Below are 25,605 nucleotides of genomic sequence, written 5' to 3'. Positions count from 1 at the left end.
AGAGGCACATTTCTGTAGTAACTGGGGCGCTGTGCTGATCTTGCAGTTCTTTTTTTCAGATGCACAATTTCTCTACAGCATGCCCCTTCTGGTAAACACATCCCCCCCCGTTGGTGTGGAAATAACGTGGATGTTTTAGAGAACCATTTCAGCTTGTCTTATGAAATGCTCAATTAATAGAATTGCTGCTCCCAGGAGGAACCTTCAGGTACATCTGCTCACTACTTGTTGTCTCATCCCTGACCGTGAGGCTGCTACCTTAGAGCTAGAGAAAAGCAAACATTGGAATGACAGAGGTGGTTGATAAACCAATACCACGTACGCGGTCAGGTTTTCCTTATATTTAGAAATACGTTTTTTCGGATTCTGTCTTTATTAACATTTTAAAGTGAAATAAACAAAGCCAATGAAGCCGGTATATGAGAAAATCTGGAAAGAAAAGCATGTAAAAGTGTGACTATAAAAGAGTGGTAAGCTAGCAATGAGCTAGACATAAGGGGGAAGAGCTAGGATATCTGGGGTGTGAAAGGCAATACTCAACATGCAAGGGGCAAAGTGCATGGTGTGAAAAAGAAGCGTACCTAAAGAGGGTAAGCCACGGTACAGTATAAAAAATATATATATATATACGGTATATATATATATATATATATATATATATATATATATATATATATACATACACTATCTATATTTATATACATATGTTTTATTTATATTGACATGTTACCATAGGAAGTCATCGATTTGCATAAGAGCAGAGGACATAAAATGGACTTTTTTCATGGATATTGCTTGAAGCGTTTTTGAGATGTGCTGGAGAAATAAAAAAGATCGCTTGCAAAGATGGACATATTGATTAATTATTGCAAATAATGTACCTGCTGCACCTATCTGACATTTATAGCATACCCTGTGCATATGCCATAAATGTTAAGACTGGAACTGTGGACCCGGTGGAACAGTGGCACTGGAGCAGCAGGGTAATTAATGAAGTGAGTAATGCTCATTTTGTTATTTTATCATATCCCCGACATTAAGCCACTGGTTTAACCCTTTCTGGCTTAACCCGTTTTGGACCTCCGGCATACATGGATGGTGGAAGTCCATGTTTAAAAATGATGCCCACTCATGAGTGCAGCAGACACCATAGCTGCTGCGTTTGTGCTGTTTTTCTGCCCCGGGTCTAATGTCTGCTCTCTTAAAAGTACAGCTGTAGTTCCTGTGGGGCCCTGCAAGTGGCAGGGCTCCATAAGAACATAGTGAATCTGCAATGCATTGCAATCGCAATTTATTGCAGTGTATTGGAGAAGAATTCGAATGATACTTAGGGCCCATTCAGATGAACGGGTCCGCACCCATATCGCAATTTTTCGATGGGGCCGCAAGAGCTGCAGACAGCACACCGTGTGCTATCTGCATCCGTGGTTCTGCTCCGCGGAAAAGAGAGCAATCGCAGACAAGAATAGGCATTTTCTAGTATGCTAGCGGCCATATGCAGTCCGCAAATTGCCGCTACACGTTTTTTGCAGATCCACAACACACTACGGCCATCTGAATGAGGCAGGAGAAGACGAACGCTGGCCCTGTCAATCAAGGACAGCAGGGCGTGGAATGAGGTGGGAGAACGGAGCCTCTAGGAGCAGGAGCAACACCCCCCCGCTCCTAGAGGCTCATTTGCATATTACAAAAGTAAGAATTGTTCAGTAAGGGGGGCATCAATAAACATAAAAATAGCAGAGTTGGATTCTGCTGACATTAGCTAATGTCACAGTTTAAGAGGGTTCATTCTGGTGACAGAAACCCTTTAAGGTCTTGTGTTTTTATTCCACGTACAAATGCAATCATGAATTGAAACTGAATAACACTCAACACCTCCTAGCAACCTTCAGTGAAAAACACATTGCATCCGGTCTGCCTTCAGTTTTCTACTCAGCCAAGTTCATTTCTATGGGGCCAGAGCTGCGTGAAAATTTGACAATATAGAACATGCTGCGATTTACAGCTGAACACAGTGATGGTCCGTGAAAAGCAATGCTTGTGTGTAGGGGTGCACATAAAAATCATTGGGCCCCGTAGGAAGAATCTGAATAAGATCCCCATGTCCAGATGCGCCGGTTCCAGCACTGCTGTGATTTTCGTTGTTGTGCTCCCTGGACAGAGCAGAACAGCGAACGTCACAAGTGCAGATATGAACTAAGCCTAAGGTACACCTCAGCTGCTGCAGAACATCATTATAGTGATGAGAACTACAAGTCTTATCATGACCAGTTACCGGCAGTAGTTCCAGCAAGCTGTTCCGCCAGAGTACGGCCTGCCGGAGCGCTCTGGGTGCAATGATAACCTCCAGAGAGCTTGGCAGACTGTTCTCTGTCGGAAACTACTGCCAGCAGTGTAAAACTGGTGACAATTAGTGGGCAATACATGGAGGGAGGAGAGAACTACAACTCCCAGCATATCCAGGCTGTTATTATGGAGCATAACTTGACATTACAGGGAGAGGGTATAAGAGGAGAGAACTACAACTCCCAGCATGCCCAGACTGTTATTGTAGGGAATCGGTGAACATTACCTGGAGGGGGATACAGTAGGACAAAACTACAACTCCCAGTATGAGGATGTTATGGGCTATCCCAGGACACCACTCACCTCTCGTCCAGGCACGCACAGAAGTTCCTCCCCATGTAGTTTCACTACCTTTTCCTCTCCACGGCTGAGCTCCATCTTGCTGCCCTGGTCACATGACGATAACATCGCAGGTCCTTCAGCACAGCTAGCTAGGTTTTCACAGCTAGTTATATAAATATAATTGGGGGCGGGGCTTTCTTGTACGGCTGGGCTCCCTTCCTCCATGGGCCCCATAGCAGCTCCGTCTATTAGAGCTATGCTACTGCACTTGTGCATATTGCCATTGAAATGAATGGGTAAGGGTGCCTTGACACGTGACAGATTTTGTGTTACAGAAAGTTACACGACTGAAAATCAGTTCTATTCATTTGAATGGATGGGGCGGCAAGCACAAGGATTTCTGCAAGCCCCATTAAGGTGAATGGAACAGATTGACAGTTGCAGAATTTTCTGCCACAAAATCTGCCGCGTGTGAAGGCACCATAAGGGCTTTTTCACACGAGCAGGTGCCGTGCCTGGAATCCGCTGCGTGAAAGACAGCCAAGCCCCGCTCTGGACAGTAGAGACACGGAGCAGTAACATGACTGATAATGCTCTGTGCCTCTCGGTGACCTTTTTACTACAAAATCCCAGTGAGATAAAGTTGTCACCGTGATTTCGTAGTAAAGAGATCACAGAGAGGCACGGAGCATTATCAGTCATGTTAATGCTCCGTGCCTCTGCAGTCTGCATCGGGTCTTGGCTGTCTTTCACGTAGCGGATTCCACGCACGGCATCCGCTCGTGTGAAACAGCCCTAAGGAATCAGCCCAGATGCTGTCTGTTCACAAAAATAGTCGCATCCAGATGGAAAACTAGCTCTTGTGAAAGAGGCGTAATAGCCCTGGGGATGGAGTCTAATTTTCTCAAACACAAAATTTGTTTAAATGGTAATTTAGATTAATTTTAGGGATAAGCTTACATTCTGACTGTATTATTAGATTATCTTTTAGCCAGTCGTTCATTTATCGCAATTCAATGTGTATAGAAAACAGTCTTTTCAGATGCAATCATTGTAATGTGGATCTAGCCAGACCCCGGTCAATGCTCAATTTGATTGGATATGTGCAAGTAATGCAGATACATAGCTTTCAGCTAAATGACCTATTACAAGGCTCAGTTGCTTCTTTCTATTATTGGGTCTCAACCACCAACAGCTCTTAAAGGACTTCTCTAGGATTAAAGGAAAGTATGTTGTCACCCATAAGTTATGTCTGCTGTTGCAGCTCCTCTCAATTGAAGTGAATGGTACTGAGCTGCAGTACCAAATGCAACCTGTGCACAGGTATGGTGCTGATGTTGAAAGCAAGCAGTCATGTTTTCTAATCCTGGACAACCCCGAAAACTGAGTGTGTGCATCAAGAAATGGACATTACTGTTTAAGGGAGGTAAATGCGGTCAAAAATCTAATGAAAATTGAAAAAATAAAATGAAAATGCAAATATTCTTTTGACATTGCAAAAGAAATCACTTAATTCGCTATTTAGTTTTTCCTTCAAGCATGGGTAATGTAAGACAACATTAAAAAGGCCTTTTGTCATTTAATTTTTATTTTAGTCATTTAATTTTCATTACCCATACTGATATTTTATGATCAAATTATAAAAAAGCTGACATACAAAATGGATAAATGAAAAGCAAAGTGACAGTTTAAAATTCAGTTTTCATCCCTGAAAACAATTTCAGTGCCAAAATTAAAATTAAAATGAGCAGTGACAGTGCCAGCTTCTGCTGATTTACTTTTAATTTCACACTTTGCTTTTTCATTTTATGGTTTTCATTTTCAAGCTGTGCAGTATTCAGATATATACTAATTAGCACCAATGGGTGGGGCTTAAAATTTAAATAGTTGTTGACTAGCCCCAGACTGAAAATCCGCTCAACAATGTTCAGTGGGCTGTGCCTTCTCATTCTTAAAGGCTATGGACACCTTTGGTAGCTTTTTTTATTATTGCATTGTACTCATTTTTAACTAGAAATCATTTTTTCAATTGGTCTTTATTAAAAATGTTGAGCCCCTTTCTCAGTACGACCTTGAGATTCTCTAGTACCATGCTCTGTGTTTTTACTGTGTTCCATCAAGCAGCTCAACTGAAGGCTCTTTATCTCTGACCTTATAAACATTCATTATAGCTCAATTATTATTTTACTGATAACAATGTGGCTTAAATAAGTGTTTTTGAGCTCCTAGTGATTTAGAGGTAAGGGTTATTAGATGACCGTCTGAAAGTGAAATACAATTCTCACACCTAGGCAGTAGTTGCCCTTTGTGACAAAGCTAATATTTTTAATAAAGACCAAGTGAAAAAATTATTTTAAGCCCAAAAGGAGTAAAATGCAAGCATAGAAATTGCCCCCAAATGTGTACCTAGTCTTTAAATAGTCACTAACTTTTCATACAACTTTGCCTAAGGCTACTTTCACACTAGCGTTTTTTGCGGATCCGTCATGGATCTGCAAAAACGCTTCCGTTACAATAATACAACCGTATGCATCTGTCATGTACAGATCCGGTTGTATTATCTCTTCTATAGCCATGACGGATCCGTCATGAACACCATTGAAAGTCAAAGGGGGACGGATCCGTTTTCTATTGTGTCAGAGAATCAATGGGGGACGCATCCGTCTTGCTCCGCACCACATCGCGGACAGAAAAACGCTGCTTGCAGCTTTATTCTGTCTGCAATGGGAGTACAACCAAACTGAACAGAATGCATTTTAGTGCATTCCGTTCAGTTTTGTCCCCATTGACAATTAATGGGGACAAAACTTAAGTGTTTTCTTCCGCTATTGAGATCCTATGATTGATCTCAATAGCTGAATTGAAAACGCTAGTGTGAAAGTAGCCTAAGTCAGTAATTCAAGCGACCACAATAAATTTTGTAATATGTTTTAACAGTGAGAAATGCTTAGTTCTACTGTTATCAGCTGTTTACCACCCCCAAACCGCCCCAGCACTGCTTATTGCTTTTAAGTTTAAAAAATCCTGTTTCCTGTGCAGGACAGATCATCTCTGCAGGAGGATCATATTACACATGTTAATGCAAGTCTTTAGGAAGGGAAGGGCGGAGTAGTGAACAGGAGTTGACAAGGAAAGACTGCACAGCTACAAGGAAAGTTTATATACAGTGGAGGAAATAATTATTTGACCCCTCACTGATTTTGTAAGTTTGTCCAATGACAAAGAAATGAAAAGTCTCAGAACAGTATCATTTCAATGGTAGGTTTATTGTAACAGTGGCAGATAGCACATCAAAAGGAAAATCGAAAAAATAACTTTAAATAAAAGATAGCAACTGATTTGCATTTCATTGAGTGAAATAAGTATTTGAACCCCTACCAACCATTAAGAGTTCTGGCTCCCACAGAGTGGTTAGACACTTCTACTCAATTAGTCACCCTCATTAAGGACACCTGTCTTAACTAGTCACCTGTATAAAAGACACCTGTCCACAGAATCAATCAATCAAGCAGACTCCAAACTCTCCAACATGGGAAAGACCAAAGAGCTGTCCAAGGATGTCAGAGACAAAATTGTAGACCTGCACAAGGCTGGAATGGGCTACAAAACCATTAGCAAGAAGCTGGGAGAGAAGGTGACAACTGTTGGTGCGATTGTTCGAAAATGGAAGGAGCACAAAATGACCATCAATCGACCTCGCTCTGGGGCTCCACGCAAGATCTCACCTCGTGGGGTGTCAATGGTTCTGAGAAAGGTGAAAAAGCATCCTAGAACTACACGGGAGGAGTTAGTTAATGACCTCAAATTAGCAGGGACCACAGTCACCAAGAAAACCATTGGAAACACATTACACCGCAATGGATTAAAATCCTGCAGGGCTCGCAAGGTCCCCCTGCTCAGGAAGGCACATGTGCAGGCCCGTCTGAAGTTTGCCAATGAACACCTGAATGATTCAGAGAGTGACTGGGAGAAGGTGCTGTGGTCTGATGAGACCAAAATAGAGCTCTTTGGCATTAACTCAACTCGCTGTGTTTGGAGGAAGAAAAATGCTGCCTATGACCCCCAAAACACCGTCCCCACCGTCAAGCATGGGGGTGGAAACATTTTGCTTTGGGGGTGTTTTTCTGCTAAGGGCACAGGACAACTTATTCGCATAAACGGGAAAATGGACGGAGCCATGTATCGTGAAATCCTGAGCGACAACCTCCTTCCCTCTGCCAGGAAACTGAAAATGGGTCGTGGATGGGTGTTCCAGCACGACAATGACCCAAAACATACAGCAAAGGCAACAAAGGAGTGGCTCAAGAAGAAGCACATTAAGGTCATGGAGTGGCCTAGTCAGTCTCCGGACCTTAATCCAATCGAAAACCTATGGAGGGAGCTCAAGCTCAGAGTTGCACAGAGACAGCCTCGAAACCTTAGGGATTTAGAGATGATCTGCAAAGAGGAGTGGACCAACATTCCTCCTAAAATGTGCGCAAACTTGGTCATCAATTACAAGAAACGTTTGACCTCTGTGCTTGCAAACAAGGGTTTTTCCACCAAGTATTAAGTCTTTTTTTGTTAGAGGGTTCAAATACTTATTTCACTCAATGAAATGCAAATCAGTTGCTATCTTTTATTTAAAGTTATTTTTTCGATTTTCCTTTTGATGTGCTATCTGCCACTGTTACAATAAACCTACCATTGAAATGATACTGTTCTGAGACTTTTCATTTCTTTGTCATTGGACAAACTTACAAAATCAGTGAGGGGTCAAATAATTATTTCCTCCACTGTATCAGCAGAAGTGTTTTATTTATAAGCCTACAGTTTAGTACTGCTCTGTAATGTCCTCCATTATCCAGGGGCTGCTTCTTAGTGAGTAAGATAAGGGTAAGAAGCAGATTCTCCTCTACTTTCTGTGTACAGTGGATGGTAGCTAGTCTCCACCTACCATGTCTGAGAGAACTGTGAACCAGATATTCAGAAAACTCTGAGGAAAACTGCTAAAAAAAAATACCAGTTACATGGGATATAATGGCCAGAAATAGTGTTAGTCTTCAGTGTAATGCAAAGTTTGTTGAAAGCTTAGTGCTGCTCTAAGTCATATGTTACGGTATAATTGATGTTACTGATAATAGTCTTGCTTTAATTTATGTTTTTTCCACTAGGGCTGCTGTCTTCAGCCGTTTCCTTCCTTTATGTTTCGCTCCCTCTGCCTGCAGCGTGCAGTCTTTCCCCCTGCGATATCTATTCATAGATGCCCCAACTGCTCTTTACTTTTGCAAGCCTCTCTTGATGTTGCCCCCCCATTTAACATATGTTCTCCCAGTATTTGCATTGGTTTCCTCTGGGTACTCTCGTTTCCTCCCACCCTCCAAAGACATACTGATAGGGAACTTAAACTGTGAGCTTCATTGGAGACAGCTGTAAAGCGCTGTAGAATATGTCAGCGCTATATAAGTGAGTATAATAATAAATATATTATAGCCAATGGTAAACCAGGGACAAATTTAAAAATTTTCACCAGTAAAAGGAATTTTATGTTGGAGAACTCCTTTTCTTATACTCTGTTGGGTCTCCTCTAAATAAGGCCTTATGCACACAAACATATTTTCTTTCCATGTCCGTTCCGTATTTTTTACGGACCATATAGGGAACCATTCATTTCAATGGGTCTGCAAAAAAAACAGAAGGCACTCCGTGTGCATTCCGTTTTCGTATGTCCTGTAGGCGCAGGGGGCCGTCATTGATGAAAGGTATGTGTCACAGAGATTCCTCGCCTCAATGAGGTAAGAGTCGGTAGTTTTAAGTGTCAGCGGCAGCTAGTGCTGACTGACACTGTTTTGCTGTTAGTATGGCTGTAAAGCCGACTCGGGCCGGCTGTTACTGGGAGTACCCAAAGTGCTGGGTGGGTGGCTGCTCCCCACGCTCCAGGCCGGGTCTTTTTTGGCCTATATAAAACCCAGCCAACAGTCTCAGCTGGGTGTGGTTTTTCTTCCATCTGACAGAGAAGCTGGGGAGTCTCTGTATTTTGGGACCTGTGAATTTGTGCCGCATGCTGAGAGCCGCATCCCGGGAAACAGGCCCCTAAAGCCTGCTGTGGACTGCGGATAGAAAACTGCTAACCAGGTGAAGATTTTGTTCTATGGGCATTGCATGGTGTGAACAAACACCAAGACTGTGAACGGTCATTTTGTTTTTCCTTATGTGTGAATAAACACCGAACTGTAAGGACTTTGTGATTGCCTCTATACTGCATCCGCTAGCCTGTCTACCAGAGCAAAACCCCACAGTCCGTATTTCTGTTCCGCAAACAAATAGAACATGTCCTATTATTGTCCGCATTACAGACATGGATAGTACTGTTCTATTATTGGCCAGCTGTTGCGTTCCACAAAATACGGAATGCACACGGACGTCATCTGTATTTTTTGCGGATCTGTTTTTTGCAGACCGCAAAATACATGCGGTTGTGTGCATGAGGCCTTAGTCAGAGAGGAGTACTGATAAGTATGAGAAGCTACTGCTCTGCTTGATGTGGTGGTCGGTGTATTAATATGGTTGACCATTCATCGGAATGGTGGGCATATAATACTACGTAGAAAACGTTACTATACTACTACAGAGAAAAAAAAGTCTAATGTGACTATAGCTTTTACATATAATACAGCATAGAAAAAGAACCAGTGTGAATACATTGTATCCTTAAATATAATGGAGCATAAAAAGTACTAGTGTGAATATACTGTATTCTTACATATAATACAGTATAGAAAACATACCAGTGTGAATATACCATGTTTCTATTATAATACAGCATAAAGTACCATTGTGAATACACTGTATCCTTAAATATAATATAGCATAAAAGTACCAGTGTGAATTTACTATATCCTTACATATAATACAGTATAGAAAACAAACCCGTGTGAATACCCTGTATCCTTAAATATAATACAGCATAGAAAATGTACCAGTGTGAATATACTATATCCTTACATATAATACAGTATAGAAAACAAACCCGTGTGAATACACTGTATCCTTAAATATAATACAGCTCAGAAAAAGTACCAGTGTGAATATACTGTTTTCCTATTTATAATGCAGCATAGAAAAAGTGCCAGTGTAAATATACTGTATCCTTACATATAATACAGTATAGAAAACATACCACTGTGAATACACTGTATCCTTAAATATAATACAGCATAGAAAAAGTGCCAGTGTAAATATACTGTATCCTTACATATAATACAGCATAGTAAAAGTGCTAGTGAGATTATGCTGTATCCCTTACATATAATACAGCATATTAAAAGTACCAGTGTGAATATACTGTATCCTTACATATAATACAGCATATTAAAAGTACCAGTGTGAATATACTGTATCCTTACATATAATACAGCATATTAAAAGTGCCTGTGTGAATATACTGTATCCTTACATACAGTAGAATACAGCATAGAAAAAGTGCTTGTATGAATATACACAAACATATTCAAATGACAAATTCTGGCGTAAATTATAGTCAATCTGTTGGGCTGCATGAAACCATCCCCCTTTCACTAAACTTTGTCCACTGTTCTTCTCACCTCTATAAAGTGATGTGGGAAGAGCAAAATGGCGATATCGCAAATTTTTGTGCAGATAGCGGCTTGTGCAAAAATATGCAACTTTTATACAAGAGTAAACTGGCTTACAACCATTCATAATTCCCCCCCATAATTCCTCATAGAAAAGGTGCTAGTGTAAATAAAGTCTTACATAATACCACATAGCAAACATGTCTGTGTGAATATACCCGTACGCGGCCAGTCTGAATATGCTCTTACATACAGCATTTAGAGAACATACAGTATTACCATTTTGTTTCCTTTTTCTTTTCTCCTAATATTTGACGCTTCCTATAATTTTCCCATGCAATAATCAGACCCTTCTTTTGACCACATCAGCCTGAATGGTTCCAATTTTTTTCTGTCTATGCATGGATGTTTCCAATGATTATATGGGTCATTGAGTAGGAAACATAATGTAGAAAAGCTGTGGCTAATTTTAGTGCAAGTTTATTATGAATACCGAAGCTAATGCATGGGCTTCCGCCCCAGTAATTCTCTATGTGTTTGCCTTAAAAGCTTATGCTGCCAAGCTGTGCTCCATTGTATTGTGTGCTGCTGTCAGTAAACTTCTTATCTGGACCTATGAGAGCGTATGTAGTGTTATAGGGGCTAGCAGAAATATAAAAAAACTGTCCTATACTGGAACAGTGCATGGAGGGAAGTAAGGAATTTTATAATTCATAACACAATGTTTAGGAGAATAGTGGGCAACTATGGAACAGCTAATGGAGTCCTTTATGTAAAGGGGAGTTCTAAAACTTCAATAGTGATAGCTTGTCCTTAAACGGGAGCCGAGTTGCAGTAACCCAGCGTGACCACTACATGGTACACTTAGCTGTCTGCTTCTGGCTCCGAACACTGTGTTAGTTCCAGTGGCCATGGCTTCTGCGGAGGTAACTTGTGTTGGATTCTCACCAATGTTTTACTGATGACCTATCGAAAGACTCAATATTCAGGGCGTCAGCACCTCTATCCTCCCTGCTTCTATCTCTGCTACTGATCATTTTACACTCAGCCGCCGTTTTCTGACTCTTCCCATCTGACTCAGCTTCAATGCCTGGTTGGCTGTCAGCTCAGTCAGCAAACATATCTCTGATTGGTGAATGGGTCTGTTCAAGTCCTCTTTACACTTAAGAAGGCCGACAAACATAGAGAAGAGACCTCAAACACCAGCAGATCATCCCATGTAAACAGGGATCTGCTGCCCAGGAACAATAAATCTATATGGGGATGAACAATCGCAATAGTGATCCTTTATTTCCATACAGAGGGAATGATCTGCTGCATGTAAATACAGCTCCACTGGAGTTTAAAGGGGTTGTCAGAGTTATTTTTTAGTTCTTTGTATGTTTCTAACTAATCAAACGTAACAGTTTTGCCATGCACTTACTCTATCTGTAGTTGCTCCTTTCTCAGATTTCACTGAGGGTCACATGACCTGTGATGTCAGCTTCTCTTCCTTCTCTGATGGTGATTAGTGCACAAACCTGAAAGAGCAGAGATGTGTCTGTACACCAGACTTCACAGTGCTGGTCACTACCCCCTTTGCTGCTGTCTGCTCTCTCCCTGGATTCTTAACCCCTTCAGCTGCACAGACTGAGGGCTGAAGGCTTTACTCAGTAGCTGCAGGCAGTGAGGAGACAAATGCTGGGCACAGGAGCTCACTGACTAGAGGAGTTCTGCACAAGAACAGGTAGAGGAAAGATCCTGTGTGTATCAGCAGTGTCATTGTACAGCTGGTACTTGTAGTCCTACACATACAACATGCAGCTCAGTATCCCAGCAGGCAGACATGTCACTCAGGGCAGCACTTATATTCACTCCCTTTGCGGAGAAGGGGGAGGGGCAGAGATTGTTGTTATTGCAGGTAAACAAAGAGCCAGAAGAGAACCAGGGAAATGAGGAAATATAATAATTATTTTGTTTTACCTAAAACTTGCTTAGCTTAGTTATATTTTGCTGCCCATCAGATTTACAGTGCTATATTTTTTTTTCATAACTCGGACAACCCCTTTAACAGTTGAATGCCGTAAATATGGTTTGCTTAGGAAGAAATTAGGAGGCAACAGCAGTCAGGCAGTATAAGCCAACCAAATGGCATCGGTCAAGATACTAGAGTAGAGTGTTAGGTGGAAGAAGTTTAAAATAAAAAATAAAAAACGAGTTAGGGTGGGGTCACTTCACGTTTTAAGCTCCGTTTGACATCAAAGCAAAAGGTGGCTACTTTGAAGAACCTAGAATATGACATATTTTCAGTTGTTTCACACTTTTTTGTTATGTATATAATTCCACATGTGTTAATTCATAGTTTTGATGCCTTCAGTGTGAATCTACAATTTTCATAGTCATGAAAATAAAGAAAACTCTTTGAATGAGAAGGTGTGTCCAAACTTTTGGTCTGTACTGTACACGTTATAAAAAAAAAAAGGATACAAAAATGCCGCACACCACATTCTTGTATCCTGTACTGTCCGGTAAAAAAACATATACTTTGTTTCACAATGGAACTTTGTGGTGATCAGATGCCACTGTATGGCATCAGTCTGAAGCATCCACTTAATTTGTATGTTTTTTCTATATGTTGGATGGAATAACGTGATGTGAATCCAGCCTTAGATACGTAAAACCTTATACATACACCTGGTACAGAACAATAATGTTGGCAGACAGAGGAGACCTTCAGTCATTTGAATCAGCAGACGGGTAAATTGAAGCCAATAGAACCACATCTTAGGGTCCATTCACACGTCCGTAGTGTATTGCAGATCCGCAATACACCCGGCTGGCACCCCCCATAGAACTGCCTATTCTTGTCCGCGATTGCGGACCGGAATAGGACATGTTCTAATTTTTGCGGAGCCACGGCCCTGAAGTTCGGGGCCGAAGCCCGGAAGTTTGGGGCAGCGGCACAGAAATGCGTATGCGTGGGCTGTCCGCATCTTTTCTGTCCCCATAGAGAATGAATGGGTTTGTGGACCCATTTGCGGATGTGTGAATGGAGCCTTATCCAGTATTGCGACTGGCAGCTTCCAAGATAAGTTAACTTTAACTTTTCCTCATATATCATTTTGCAAAGCTGGGCAAAGTGATGGCCGTAGAAGGGACAATTTTCCTCTAATAAAACTGTGTAATTTAAGGTTTGCCGTCACTTTAAGGTGGCCTTTGATATAAGATTATTCTGCTGATCTGACCTTTTATTTAGGAGTCTGAGCATGAATAATGGAAAGATGCTTACAAGATGTATTTATAGCGCAAATAAAAATCTGGAGAAAAAAGTGACTTATAATAGTTGCTATGACTACACGTCTAACCCCAAAATCTATTGTACACGCAGTAGTGTAGTCGTGATGATTTTAGTGATGAGCACTTTTTGATCATAGCCAAATATGTGTTCATGTTCAGAGTTATTGGCTCAGAATGACATTGGTTGCCTGGCTGATGGCCTGCACTGGCTGCGTTCTCCAGCGTGCATGTGATTGTTCTCTTTTATATCTCTTGCTGTGGATTTTGATGGAAGCTTTGTTTCCCTGGGATACAATTGCAGCTATTTTTGTGAATTTTTAGGTGATTAATTCTTTATTTTCTTTAGTCATTGATAGAGGTGTATTGATTTTCCCTGAAAACCCTATACACTTTTGCGCTGGCATCCCGTGCCCACTGCTGCCCTGCTCATCTCTGCGGGTACAGACACCACACTACTCACCCTGCTGGCCCCCGCTCCCTGCCGCTGGCCTTCTTAGTGCAGATTCAGCAGGCTGTGGCCTGCGCTTCCTCTAGCTAGCCCTGGGCTATACTATAGGGTGCACACACTCTCTCAGGCTCCTGAAGGGCCAGTGAGCACACATCCTAATTCTTCCCCAGCCTATAGCTGGTTGTCGCCTTGTTTTAAAAGTCTGAGGGTGCCTGAGCTTTAGGTTCCTAGTCTTTAGTTAACCAGTGAAGATGCGTTATTCTGTCTTTTACCGTGTACTGAACTTCTGCCTGACAAATGACTCTGATTCTCTGCTACCGGCGCTAACTTTAGCCTTGTATTGACCTATTGCTGCCTGCCCTAACCTTGGACTTATTTCTCAGATACGTTTGTTCTTAGCCTGCTCTGACCTCAGCATTTCTTCTGACTACTTGGTGCTTTGCACTAGTATCTCTGACCCCCATAGGTCAGCCACCAACTACACTAGGACTATCTCAAAAGGTAGCAGCCTGGTGGCTCTCCTGCAGTGAAGACCAGATCCCTGTATATAGAAAAAACTGGTGAAAACCAGGGTATTGCCAGGATAACGCCCTTAGAGATAGCCCAAAATCCAACTCAGTTGGTAAAGTAGATCCACACCCACTGTACGTGACATACGCTGTTATATATTATCACCAGTATATCCCGCAGTGCTGGCACATGTTCTTCGGACATGCACATCCTATTACTCGTGATATGTTTTTGAAGGTTTACAGTTCATGCTGTCCCATACAATTTATTTAGTAAATGTCAGCCTTTTAGTTCCATAAATTGCCAGTAACACAATATAAGATTGTACCCAGTTTCAAGGGCACCGATCAATTTCTTAGTCTTCATTTTACAAGCTTCATTTCATGTTTCTCAATTGCAGGAGTGTGGGTATCACCTTATATTTGCATTCAAATAAATCTATTACAGTTCTGCCTGTGCAGATCATGATACGGCTGATATGACAGCCATAACAGAAATCAGTGCTATATTCTAAGCACGGTACCTTCATCGTCCATTGCATTCGATTCACAATGGTGATGTCTCTTTCTTGTCACAGGGGACTTCTAAAACATTTTATAACGCGGGGCATTGGTATTCATCCAGAAGGCCAAGCAAAGATGTCACGTAGACAGTGTATAGAAGACTGATATTTAGTTGAGTGTCTACTGAATCCTGTGGAAAGAACATGAGGGATGGCACCTACAGCAGGTTGTGTGCCAGTTTCTACTATGAAATGGCACCCCTATTTGTAACATATCATGTATGCATGTTTGTACTGGCAGATCCACTCCTGCCTCCTGGCTATACTGGTTGCTTTCATATGATGAATAATGAAATATTATAATTCTGTAATACCTTCTGTGTGCAATTATTGAGTATGAAATATTCTCAATTATCGCCTTTTTCTTACCATCCTTTTTCTTTTAGTTAGGCCATGTTCACTTCGCCCATAGTTTTTTTTCGTGGTTCTGCTCAGAAAGAGGAACCGAACAAGGAAAAATAATGTAAGTGCCGGATACGACACTTAACTGAAACGAGGTGAACTGAAGAGACCTCACTGACGGTAATGAGGTCCATTGGTTTCCGTCTTGGTGCCTACTTTCTATTGCAAAAAAAGGCCTGCATGCATGTCCAATCTTTTTGGTGGAATCTGCGATGCAGGCCCCGAATTACTGGTTTAGGCTACTTTCACATCTGCGCTTTCCCTTTCCGCTATCTAGATCTGTCATAGGATCTCAATAGCGGAAGAAAACTCTTCCGTTTTGTCCCCATTTATTGTGAACTGAACTGAACAGAATGCATCAGAATCCATTCCATTCCGTTTGGTTGCGTCCCCATCCCGGACAGAATAATGCTGCAAGCAGCGGTTTTCTGTCTGCGATGTGGTGCAGATCAAGATGTCATGACACACAATGTAAGTCAGTGAGGACGGATCCGTTTTCTCAGCCACAATAGGAATAACGGATCCGGTATTTAAATTTTTTTCAAAGATCAAAAGGGAAACCTGCTCCTTCTATATCCCGGCTCATGCGCAGACTGGAAAACCGGATCCGGCAATGTGGCAATTTCCAGAACGCTCGGTTTGGAAATTTATGCCAGATCTGGCAAGTGCGGTATTGTTCCGGGATTTTGTCCGGAAAAAATACTGCAGCATGCTGCAGTATTTTGTCCGGTCAAATACCGTACAAGGGACGGAACGGAAAACATCCTGATGCATACTGAATGGATTGCTTTCCATTCAGAATGCATTAGGAAAAAACTGATCCGGTATTGAAACCCTTTACCGGATTTCAACACCGGAAAAGAATAACGCTAGTGTGAAAGTACCCTTACTTAAAATAATAAAAAGTTTAGCTGCTGCATAGGCTTCTATAGAAAAAACTGATGGTAAAAGTGTATCTGTTTTGTCTTTTACATGCCTGTACGTTTTTTGTTTTTTTTTACTAAATGGGAAAACGCTGATGTCTGTGCTGTTTGTCTGTGTCGTTTCAATCGGGCAAATTATCAATTGAAAATAATAATAGGATTGCATCCTTTTTTGTAATCCGTTGTCCTTCATTTAAAAAAAAAAAACAATGAGGAAAAATGTCTGTCCTGTGTGGCTGTGCGACAAATTATAGAATGTGTCCTGTTGTTCTCTGTTTTGTGGATAAGAATAGGCATTTTTCAAAGGGACCGATGAAAATGTTCCTTATTTTGCAGATTTGATGTTAAGGGTTTTTCCTTGACTTACATAATGATGACGTATCATCAGGATAGGCTATCAGTATCTCATCTGTGCAGGTCCACCTCCCAGCATACATTGTATGGCAGCTCTTCTTGGTATTGCAGCTCAGGCCCATGGAGGCAAATGACCCACTCTTCCTCCATCATATTGTGATTAAGCTAAATAAAAACACTGACAACTTTTTTCTTAAAGGGGTTCTGCACTTTCAATTAACTGATGATCTATCCTCTGGATAGATCATCAGCTTCTGATCAGCCGGAGTCCGACACCCGGGACCCCCGCCGATCAGCTGTTTGAGAAGGCAGCGGCGCTCCAGCAGCGCCGCGGCCTTCTCACTGTTTACCGCCGGGCCGCCCGCCCACTGACGTCACGACTTGTATCAACTAGAGTGGGCGCGGCTAAGCTCCATTCAAGTGAACAGAGCTTAGCCGCGCCCACTGTAGTTGATACAAGTCGTGACGTCAGTGGGCGGGCAGCCCGGCGGTAAACAGTGAGAAGGCCGCGGCGCTGCTGGAGCGCCGCTGCCTTCTCAAACAGCTGATCGGCGGGGGTCCCGGGTGTCGGACCCCGCCGATCAGAAGCTGATGATCTATCCAGAGGATAGATCATCAGTTAATTGAAAGTGCAGAACCCCTTTAATGGAATAGAAATGGCCGAAGTGCTTTATTAAGGGTAACCAAGATTAAAACCAATAAATAAATAAATTAATAATCAAAACCATAACCATAACAATAAATACCAATTTAAAACCATCCATATAGACCAAGATCCACTCAGCATCAGCTGAGCGATACAGCCCCTCTAATAAAGCACAGCGACAGATAGCACAAAATTAAAGGGAGGGAGGGCGGGCGCTGTCCAGATCCGCGGCGACTGCCCTGAGGTAGCGGCGAACCTGGGAATATAAAGGGGACAAATTTCCCGCCTTGCGGGCAGGGACAAATCACAGAGCTGGAAATCTCCCCCAGCAACATGGCAGCAACCAATTAGAAGCTCCTCTTCAGTTGCCATACAGAATCTCCAACATAAACAAAACCAGCTCCAACCGGATTCTTCTTCTTTGAGGTAAATTTACCTGTAAAATAAGAGCGGGAAAAAGAAAGGGGGGGGGGGGGCAGAAAACACATACTGCCTAGTAACTGACATAAAATATGGGGGTCATTGCCCCCATGTGTCCCCCAAGCTAATCGCTCTGGTGGGCCCTCACATTCACTTCCAACAGCTGATCAGCAGGGGGGCTGGAAGTCGGACCCTCACTCAGTTACTGGAAATGGCAGCCACTTGATGCCTCAATGTGCAAAATAGGTAGTAACAGGAAATAACCACATATAAACAAGTGATGGTTAATTTTTGCCCGGAGTGGTCCTTTAAAGAGTTCCTGTCACCTCTTGTCTGTTTAAATCGATAATTGTATTCCACGTGAAATTAAAATTCTGGAACATTTATTCATATGACCACATGCTGTGCTGGTCTTCCGTTAAACAGATGGGTGTTACCAGTTGGAGGATGTCCCTGCGTATTGTCCAATCAGTGCTGCCTATGGCAGACTGTGCAAGGACACACCCCCAGCCAGTAACACCCATCTGTACCTTTATCCATAAACTTCTAGCAGGAATAATAAAATAAATAGCACAGAATAAAGTAATAAGAAAAGATGCCCAACAGTTGTTATTACATGGGAATTGGAAGTACTTATTCACACAGACGTGTCAGGAGAGGTGACAGTTCCCCTTTAAAGAACCTCAGTAAAGAATACTTTTCATCTACAAGAGTGTGAAATATTTTCTGTAGGGCACTGTACACATTTATGGCAGACATCATTGCTTTGTGCTCATGTTCTTTTTTTTTTGCAATAATTCTTTTTCAATTTCTGTTCTGAAGACTTCAACAAAATAACTATAGTGAACAAAACCCCTGAGTTCAGTGAGTCACTCTTAATGTCTCTAGCAGCAAAGCCATCTATATTTTATGGGCCTGTGTGCTGCTATCTGATTATGGCCTGGGAATCAATCAGCTATGCCAGTGTCCCTTCTGGAACTGTAAATCACATTGCTAGTGCAAATCTGGCAATTTGTCATCATACAGTCTTCGGCTGCCTTGATAATAGAGCTAGACAACCTCGTGCCAAATGATATTAAATCTAACCTTATAAATCTAATGTTCCTCCATACATATTATACTGCGCTCCATGTGATATGTTCCCATTGTTTCCCTAAAATATATAATGAAAAAAAAATCCAAACCTATTCAGAGTGCAAATAACTAGCTGTTCTCTTGAAAACCAATGTAAGAATAATGATGTGACCATTCATTTACTCATATACTCATCACAGCTTTCCATATGTTTTATATACTGTAGATATACTTACTTTTTAGGCAGCATTGACACGACCGTGCTACCGCCTTGTGTTTCTGTGGGCTTCCGGGTCCATGCCTCCTCTCCGCAAAAGATGGGACATGTCCTATCTTTTGTTGTATCTTGCGAAGCTCTGACCCATTCAAGTTAATGAGTCCGCACTGCGATTCGGAGTTCATGTTGCAGTTTGCGGTCTGCAACGCCAACGCGGCGGCAGCACAGTCGTATGAATGCTTCCTTTTTAGCACAGGACAGATCCCTTGTGGGTAAATTCTTGGGGCAGAAAGAGAAAATAAATTTATATTGATTTTAAATTAATTCTTTATTAACTTTTTCTTATTAAAAATCATTTTTCACTTTTGAACATTTCATTTTTAAGTCCAAAAAAATCAGTGCTGATTAATTTCCTAATATATATTTAAAGCAACCAGATCTCCATTTGTCTGTTGCTGTGCATAGGCCGCCAACATCTCCTCTCTCCAGTCAGGCATGGACTTTGCAGTACTCATCCTCCCTGCTGCTCCAGGCTGCTCCTAGTCTTCCGCTCCCGCTTCCTGGTGCTCGCTCACTTAGGGCTAACCTCTTCCCAGGAAATGACAGCATTTATTGGGGTACATAGGGCACCTTCCTATACAGGTGCCTGAGCAAAAGGCTCACAGCTTGTCTAGTCCTACAAAGGTACACTATCGTATCTTCTGACCTCCGATGCCTGACCTCAGCCTGTTTTTCATATTGACCATGTGCCTCCTGTCCTGACATCTGCCTGAGAACTGCATTGACCCTGTGCTGCCTGCCATGACTATTGCCTATTTACCGTATTGCACAAACTATGGTTGTCCTGACTAGGGCTGCAGCTATCGACTATTTTTGTAATCAAGTATTCTATCGATTAATCCAATGATTAATCGAGTACTCTAATAACAAAAAACGTTTTTCTGTATAAAAAAAACTCATTAGCCCCCCGTGCTATCAGGTTCCCCCATGCCATCAGCTTCCACCTAGTGCCATCAGCTGCCCCCCCCCCCCCCCCGTGCCATCAAGCTCCCAACTAGTGACATCAAGCTGCTCCCCAGTGCCATCAGCTACTCCCCCAGTGCCATCAGCTGCCCCCCCAGTGCCATCAGCTTGCCCCCCAGTGCCACCAGCTTGCCCCCCAGTGCCACCAGCTTGCCACTAATGCCACCAGCTTGCCCCTCAGTGCCACCAGCTGCCCCCCCAGTGCCACCAGCCTGCCCCCCCCAGTGCCACCAGCTTGCCCCCACAGTGCCATCAGCTGCCCGCCCAGAGCCACAAGTTTGCCCCCCAGTGCCACCAGCTTGCCCCCCAGCTCCACCAGCTTTCCCCCCAGTTTGTGCGTCTTCTTCTCCCGCGTGCTGCACTGTCGTCCTGACGTCACACAGCATCAGGTCATAGTGCACGCTTACGTGCATTTTGTTCTAACGATGTGTCAGGAGGAAAGTGCGGTGCGGGCCGGCGGGTGACCACGGAGCGGTGTGTAATAGCAAGCGCTTCACTCCCGCTCCGTGGTCACATGACACAAACGAATTCTCAATGCTAAAAATTTGCAGAGGATTTTTTTGTGTCTAATTACTCGATTCAATCTAGTAATCATTTCAGCAATAGTCCTGACCTCAGCTTGCCCTCTGCAATTGCCTTTCCCCTTGGTGCCACGCACCAGTGTCCTTCGCCCTGCCTGGGTCAGCAGTCTCTGAGCATAGACTACTCCTAGAGGTGGCACCTGCAGCAAAATCCAGATCCCCATATGGGGATGAAAGGGTAAATACCAGGTGCCCACCTTGACAACACCCTCAGGAATTGAGGGATTGACAAGTCTCTCCCTATTTGTGCCTCAGGAGAGACCTGACAATAAAACTGAGTTGGGTGGGGATAATCTGGGGGAAGGACTACCCTATGACCCTTCTTCCTGTTTACGACTCATATTTTAAACACTGCAACATTTCAGAGAGAAGCGTAGTTGACTGATAAGGCTCCGTGCCTCTCTGTGACCTCTTTACTACAAAATTACAGTGACAACTTTATCTTACTGTGATTTTGTAGTAAAAAGGTCACAGAGAGGCAAAGAGCCTTATCAGTCATGTTACTGCTCCGTGTCTCTGCTGTCCGGAGCGGGGCTTGGTTCTCTTTCACGCAGCGCATTCCACGCACGGCATCCGCTCGTGTGAAAGAGCCCTATAACTGATATGACTGTGTTTGCTACAAGAAATAAATTGGGACACCAGAAAATGGTAGCAGTTTGGCGTATGTGAGCCGAGGTTTTTATCATCCGAGAAGATTGTTTACTTGCTGCAGTCATTCCGTGGAATGGTTTGGAGCGAGTGTGACAATTATGTTTGTATCCTGCAGCATCTCAAGCCGTCTGTGAGGAAAGTGTATGTGAGTAAATAGAGCAGGAGAGGGAGGCAGCTTTTAGTGCATTTCTCACGCTTTAGGGCATTTACATGAAGAGAGACGGACACAAAGGTGCAGAAGAGGTAGGGGCCACGTTCTGCTGGATAATTCTTGTATGCCGTTCTTTCTCATGCTTTATGATCTTTTTTTTTTCTGGTTAATTAGATTCCAGGTAGCTTTAGTACAATATCATTGATATTACCATTGCTTTATACTCACTACTGCCTGCACTTTATCCTAGTACTGGAACCATATATGTTTGTTACTAGACCAGTAGAGTATTTTACCTTTTATTATCACTAGAATCTTATACTTTGATTTTCTTTTTTTGCAGACAAGATGTTAATACTGTAAACGCCCCAAAATCTGCCATGAACCATCTAGACGGAGCACAAGAGGTGGAGGCAAGTGATGAGCCTGCCAATGCAGACATCAACGAGTCTGTGGAAGCTGACCTTGAACTGCCAGAAGTCGAAGAAGAACAACATGCATACGCGTCTCCTAACTTACGGCATACAGCCGGAGAGCAGGATGCAGGTTCTGGACAAGACGAAGAAGGAACACTTGCCAGATCTGCGAGTACAGAGAGTGGGTTTCACAATCATACAGACACTGCAGAGGGGGATGTCATCACAGGTCAAGTAGATGGGTATGACCTTGACAGAGCTCAGGAGAATGAGGATGAGAATGCCTATGCGATTCACTACAGGCCCGAGTCTGAGGAATACACCGAGAACGCTGAGGCAGAGCATGGTGAGGTGCTACATAACAGGACTCTCCCCAATCATTTACATTTTCATGGGATGGACCATGAGGAGGCCATTAATGCAGCATATTCCGGTTATGTCTACACACAAAGGTTATTTCACAGGGGTGAGGATGAGCAATATGCAGAACCGTATGCGGATTATGGACTGCAGGAACATGTGTATGAGGAAATAGGAGACACTCCTGATTTGGATATCAGGGAAGGCCTCCGCCTTTATGAACAAGAGAGAGAAGAAGCTGATAATTATCGTAAAGAAGCCCTGGGTGCTCGCCTCCACCATTATGATGAGCGGTCTGATGGAGAGTCGGATAGTCCTGAAAAGGAGGCAGAGTTTGCACCGTACCCGAGGATGGACAGTTATGAGCAAGAAGAAGACATTGATCAAATTGTGGCAGAGGTGAAGCAAAGTATGAGCTCTCAAAGCCTAGACAAGGCGGCTGAGGATATGCCTGAAGCGGAACAAAGTATAGACCTCCCTGATCATTCCAAGGTGGTTGGTGGAGGGCATGTAACTAATGGGAACCTCTCTTCTGCCTCAAAAACTGCTGCTAATGCCGTGGAGATGGTGCAAAGGTACAGTAAGGAGAAGCGTGACGCCATTTCACTGGCTATCAAGGACATTAAGGAGGCTATAGAGGAAGTAAAGACTAGGACAATACGCTCCCCTTACACTCCTGATGAGCCAAAAGAGCCTATTTGGGTGATGAGGCAGGATATTAGTCCAACCAAGGACTGTGATGACCAAAGGCCACTAGATGGAGATGTAAGTATGTCTTGTATCTACTGCTCGACCGTCTTCTTTCAAACTGCGTTTTCTTACTTCAGAGCCTGGAATATAGGAATGATCGTATTAGCAAATGTAGTGTGCAATGTAATATTTTACTCACCAATATGTCAATAAGGTAGACCGAATGAAACAAGCCCTATATCATATAATGGTAAAAATATATGTAAAAATGATATATTAAGGCTACATGCACACAAACGTTTGTTTCCGTGCACGTTCCGGTTTTTTTTGCGGATAGGATGCGGAGTCATTAATTTCAATGGGTCCGCAAAAAATGCGGACAGCACACCGTGTGCTGTCCGCATCCGTATGTCCATTCCATAGCCCTGCAAACAAAAAATAGAACATGTCCTATTCTTGTCCGTTTTAGGCATTGTTACAATGGATCTTTTTTTTTTTTTTGCGGATCCGCAATTTGCAGACCGCAAAACACATACGGTCGTGTGCATGTAGCCTAATACATATACTGACTTGGTGATATTAATAAAATATAATGTACTATTTAAAAGGAACAAAAGCATCTGGTCATTATGTCCCTAACGATGTTTTACTGTAAAACCACTTTATTACCCCCTTGTGCCATACACAAGTCGCCCATTTGAAGTCAGGGGTGCAGCGGTCTTGCTGCTTCACTCTGAGCTGGTGTATGTCAGATGCGATTCTGCTCAGATCCTGCGCAGACGCTGTCTTCTAGCATTTTCGGTGGCTGTGCATTAAGCACAGTTGGATTTTATTTAGCGGTGATAAGCCCAATTTATTATTTGATAGCTTTAGTGTATGCAGTGTAACTGTTTAACGCATCAGTCTGTATATTCATTAGTTTCTTATACAAGGTTATTGTACTGGGGTTTGAAATGACAGGATTTGGCTCTGGAATTGTATTTCCAGCTTCCACTTTCATGATTGATTGGGCTACTAATAGATGCTTACGTGTTTCACAGACTATGTTATATGTCCTTATAATCTAAAACCCAGGAACCAATCCTGTCCAATATAAACTTAAACTGGTTTTCTGGAACTTAAACGCTATGGATAGCTTCAGAGGCATTTTACTCATTTTTGGGGCGAAAAATCTTTTTTTCAGTGGGTCTTTATTAAAGGGGTGTTCCCATCTCAGACAATGGGGGCATACCTCTAGGATATGCCCCCATTTTCTGATAGGTGCAGGTCTGAGAACAGAGCAGGGAAAGCGGTGGCTGAAGGACCCCGGGTTTTTCGGGGTCTGGACACCACCAAGTGCTCTCCCCATAGTAGCGAATGGGAGCGCACTGCGCTTGCGCGGCCACCGCTCCCATTCATTTCTATGGGGCCGACAGAAATATTTTCAGCTGCCCCATAGAAAGGAATAGAGGGCAGCTGCGCGTGCACAGTGCGCCCTCTGTTACTTTTGGGGCTCCCCCTCTTTCCTTACTCTTTCCTACCCCCCTCCCTCCTTCTATGTTTATTGTTTATAGTTTTCTTTTGTTTTCGATGCACCTATTGCAGATTAAATGTAGGTTCTGTTCTCTTATTCAATAAAAATCTGTCTGTTTGCAAGATATCACATGTGGCTCATGTGTAGTTCTTATCTCTGATCTCCTGACACACATACACACTTATTTAGGCCATATTCTTATCAGTTTGATATAAATTGAGCCATATTGAGTGTTTATGAGATCAAGAGATAAGAGCTACACATGAGCTGTCAGCTGATAGGATTCAAAGAAAACAAAGTGCCAACTTGCAATCAGACTGATTTTTTAACTCTTACAAAGCAACAAACAAGCCAACAATTAAAACATGAAGAATGAGGGTCCTGCTCGCAAGAGCTTACAATTTATGTGGAGGGCAACACAAAAGGTAACAAGTGCATGTTTTGTACAATGGTCCAGCCATCTTAACACAGTAGGGGAGTAGATATAAAACTGCTGCATGAGCCAGTCACCAGGCAGTATCTGTAGTGTCTCTGAGTGCATGGGGAACTTAGATATTGATCTTCTATTCTCAGTATAGGTCATCAATATCAAAACCGCCCAGCTATTTTGGGCAGCTATCTGCATCCAAATCATATACAGTAGATGGAACCGGAAGCACAAGGCTCCATCCAATGTGTAATGGCTGTGCTGGGATGATGCATCTCAATGAGAGCTGAGCTGTAGTATGCCGGTACTTGAAACTACACAGTGGATGGAGCCTTCTGTCCTCTATATACAGGTGAAACTCGAAGAATTAGAATATTGTGCAAAAGTCCATTGATTTCTGTAATGCAAATTAAAAGGAGTTGCATTAATGCAGCTTAAAATTAGAATTTTGTGAAAAGGTTCAGTATTCTAGGCTCAACGTGTCACACTCTAGTCAGGTAATTAATCCATACCCCCTGAGCAAAGGGTACCTCAAAATTGTGACTTTGGGGTCTCATAAGCGGTAAGCCATAATCATCCAAATTATACCAAATAAAGGCCTGAAATATCTCGTTTTGCATGTGCGTCTTAAGGGGCGAATGCTGCCATTTAACACTGATACATCGCCGGCCACGATGCTGCACAGCGCGGGCAGGGAGGAGGAAGTCACTGTACTCTATTACACCGGGCCCCACTCACTGTAATATTCATATGTAACGT

At 42.7% G+C, this 25,605-nt stretch overlaps 1 protein-coding gene across 2 annotated transcripts in view; it reads left to right on the top strand.

Moving 5' to 3' along the window:
* APBA1 (amyloid beta precursor protein binding family A member 1) overlaps nucleotides 1-25,605 on the top strand; it is a 139,541-nt gene that overhangs the window by 53,403 nt on the left and 60,533 nt on the right. For both annotated transcript variants that reach the window (XM_044272846.1, XM_044272838.1), the window contains exon 2: nucleotides 21,784-22,981. In XM_044272846.1, coding sequence (XP_044128781.1) covers nucleotides 21,821-22,981 — 1,161 coding nt within the window. In that variant the 5' untranslated portion in view covers nucleotides 21,784-21,820. The remainder of the gene's footprint in view (nucleotides 1-21,783; nucleotides 22,982-25,605) is intronic.

This window comes from Bufo gargarizans, chromosome 1 (assembly GCF_014858855.1).
Source record: "Bufo gargarizans isolate SCDJY-AF-19 chromosome 1, ASM1485885v1, whole genome shotgun sequence".
Taxonomy (NCBI): Eukaryota; Metazoa; Chordata; class Amphibia; order Anura; family Bufonidae; genus Bufo; species Bufo gargarizans.
Note: the sequence above shows the minus strand (reverse complement) of the source record. Positions and strands in the feature narration are given on the sequence as shown.